This window comes from Pinus tabuliformis, chromosome 1_2 (assembly GCF_031772625.1).
Source record: "Pinus tabuliformis cultivar Carrire ecotype Pingquan chromosome 1_2, CPIR1, whole genome shotgun sequence".
Taxonomy (NCBI): Eukaryota; Viridiplantae; Streptophyta; class Pinopsida; order Pinales; family Pinaceae; genus Pinus; species Pinus tabuliformis.
This window is the reverse complement of record NC_142298.1, coordinates 789,509,656-789,511,890: the sequence shown is the minus strand read 5'-3', so window position 1 is coordinate 789,511,890 and position 2,235 is coordinate 789,509,656. Positions and strand designations below refer to the sequence as shown.

Below are 2,235 nucleotides of genomic sequence, written 5' to 3'. Positions count from 1 at the left end.
GCGCGGAGGCGACCATTGCTTTATATATTTAATCTTGCGGGATGTCAATTAGAAATTGTTATCACCAGTAACAGATCACTATCTCTGCAATTGCACGCAAATTAATTGCAAACCAACGGAGCGATCAAGACGCTTCATATTTTAATGGCATTTCGGCGCCCTTTCACTCAACCAAAGGCGAAGACCAAACCATCTTGTCTACAATCACAATTTTCGTTGTGTATATTGCCCCCAAGATCCCCATCCTCCTCTCCGGGGAGGAGATCCCCGCCAACCCAGTTCCCCAAAAGCTCATCCAGGCGGCGCCAGAATATGGTGCAGAGAAGGGAAGGGAAGCATGATAAGGATGCGAAAGTATGGCGTCGTCGTCCATCCGACTTGTGGGCGGAGGTGGAGGAAATATTCAACAAATTCGACTCTGATGGCGACGGCAAAATATCGCCGTTGGAGCTGGGTGACCTTATGCGGTCCCTGGGCCAGAACCCCACGGAGCAAGAGCTTCGGGAGATGGTTTCCCAGGCGGATTTGGACGGCGACGGGTACATCGATCTGGCAGAGTTCGTTGCTGTGAACACAGAGAGCGTGGACAAGTCTCACAGACTGGAAGACCTAAAGGTCGCTTTCAAGATTTTCGATAGGGATGGCGACGGCTACATCTCTCCCCGTGAACTTCATCGAGTGTTAACCGGTCTCCGAGAGCCTTATACTCTTGCTGACTGCCGGGCCATGATCAGAAAACACGATTCTAATGGTGATGGCTTACTGAGTTTAAAGGAATTCATCGCGATGATGAATGGATCCAAAGGTCATTTTATTTTATAATTAATATTTTAGAACTCTAATTTATAATTAATATTTTAAATTAAGAATAAGTAGGAGTACTTTTACAACATTATTCTAAATATTAAAATACAATTATTATAAATTTGGTAAAAAAACAATTAAAATTTAATAAGAGCTTCATAAATAATGCAAGACCAATAACTAAAACGAGACTACTGTACCCTTTTCACATGCTTTACCTCATGGCCTAGCACGAATTTGAAGACTGGTACTAGTGTTCGTCTTCTTTCTTTCTCTATGAGTAACATTGTCTCTATTTATTTTCAAGCCTTTGTTTTGCAATGTTCTTAATTTTAGAAAATCAGAATAGTGTGTATGGGTGGGGTCTATAGCTTTTAAGCTTAAGAACTCTCACTTCTTAAAATTATGAAAGTGATTCAATGAAAGGTAAGGAAATTCATTTAGTTGGTTTCTTGGTTTATAGTTTTTTTGTTTGTGCACTTATGGTTATGAATCATAAATTCATAAGCATCTTCAAGGGATATTGGAGGTTCAAGGGATATTGGAGGTGCGTTGCAATTATGAGGAATAGATTTATTGTAATATATATATGTTTTACTTATTATAAAAGGTCCATAATAAATAGCATAAGAAAAGTGCCCGATTTCCATTAATAATAAGCATTTTAGTACAATAAAAATAACAAATGGTCATTTTGGCCACTTTTATTTAAGTTAAATGAAATATTCTTAAAAAACAGTATGATTTTGATTTAAGTGAGATGAAGTATTTTTTAAAAACAACATGACTATAGATCTAAACAAGCAACCTGGTTAAAGTTGGGAGTATATGGCATAAGTTATGGGATTGTTTCCCAAATCAAATTGGATTTTAGATAGTCTGTGGAATATTATAAGATGTTAGTGAATGCAAGCTTTTGATAATCCCATCTTTAAATGTATTTGGAATATTTCCCTTGGCTTCTTCTTCCTCTCGGTTGTTTGGAAGGAAAGAAATAGGAGGATATTTAAAGGATGTGCAATGTCAACGGAAGCCACGTGGAACTCCTTTTTTAGAGAAACAATGTTTTCCTTAACATGATCTACCCAAGATTGGTAAGCTTTTGGAGTTGAGTCTAGGATTTTCCGAGAATGGTTTCCTTCCCTCATTGTGGGTCCTTCCTTTGATGCCCCCCTCTTGTCATTTCTTTCAGTCCTTCCATTTAGAGCTCCCATTTACCACATTTTTCAAAACTTAATATTGATGTTGCTACAAAGGGTAATGTAGGCCCTATAGGATATGGAAGCATAATTAAATGTCACATAGGGGTGCATGTGTTCATTTATTTGGGGACAAATTTTGGTGTTAACACTAACAATGAAGTGGAGTTATCAAGCTTGAGGATGGGGTTGTAGTATATTTAGAGTTAAGACTATTTGAACCACTTTGTAG

At 38.0% G+C, this 2,235-nt stretch overlaps 1 protein-coding gene across 1 annotated transcript; it reads left to right on the top strand.

The window, feature by feature from the left end:
* Nucleotides 1-312: 312 nt before the first annotated feature.
* On the top strand, nt 313-822 carry LOC149208256 (uncharacterized). Its single transcript, XM_089398281.1, has one exon. The coding sequence runs from the start codon at nt 313-315 to the stop codon at nt 820-822; it is 510 nt and encodes a 169-aa protein (XP_089254407.1).
* The last annotated feature ends 1,413 nt before the right edge of the window (nt 823-2,235 follow it).

Excerpts from the sequence above, each read along its gene's own strand:
- LOC149208256 (XM_089398281.1), top strand. The coding sequence starts at position 313 with ATGGTGCAGAGAAGGGAAGGGAAGCATGATAAGGATGCGAAAGTATGG.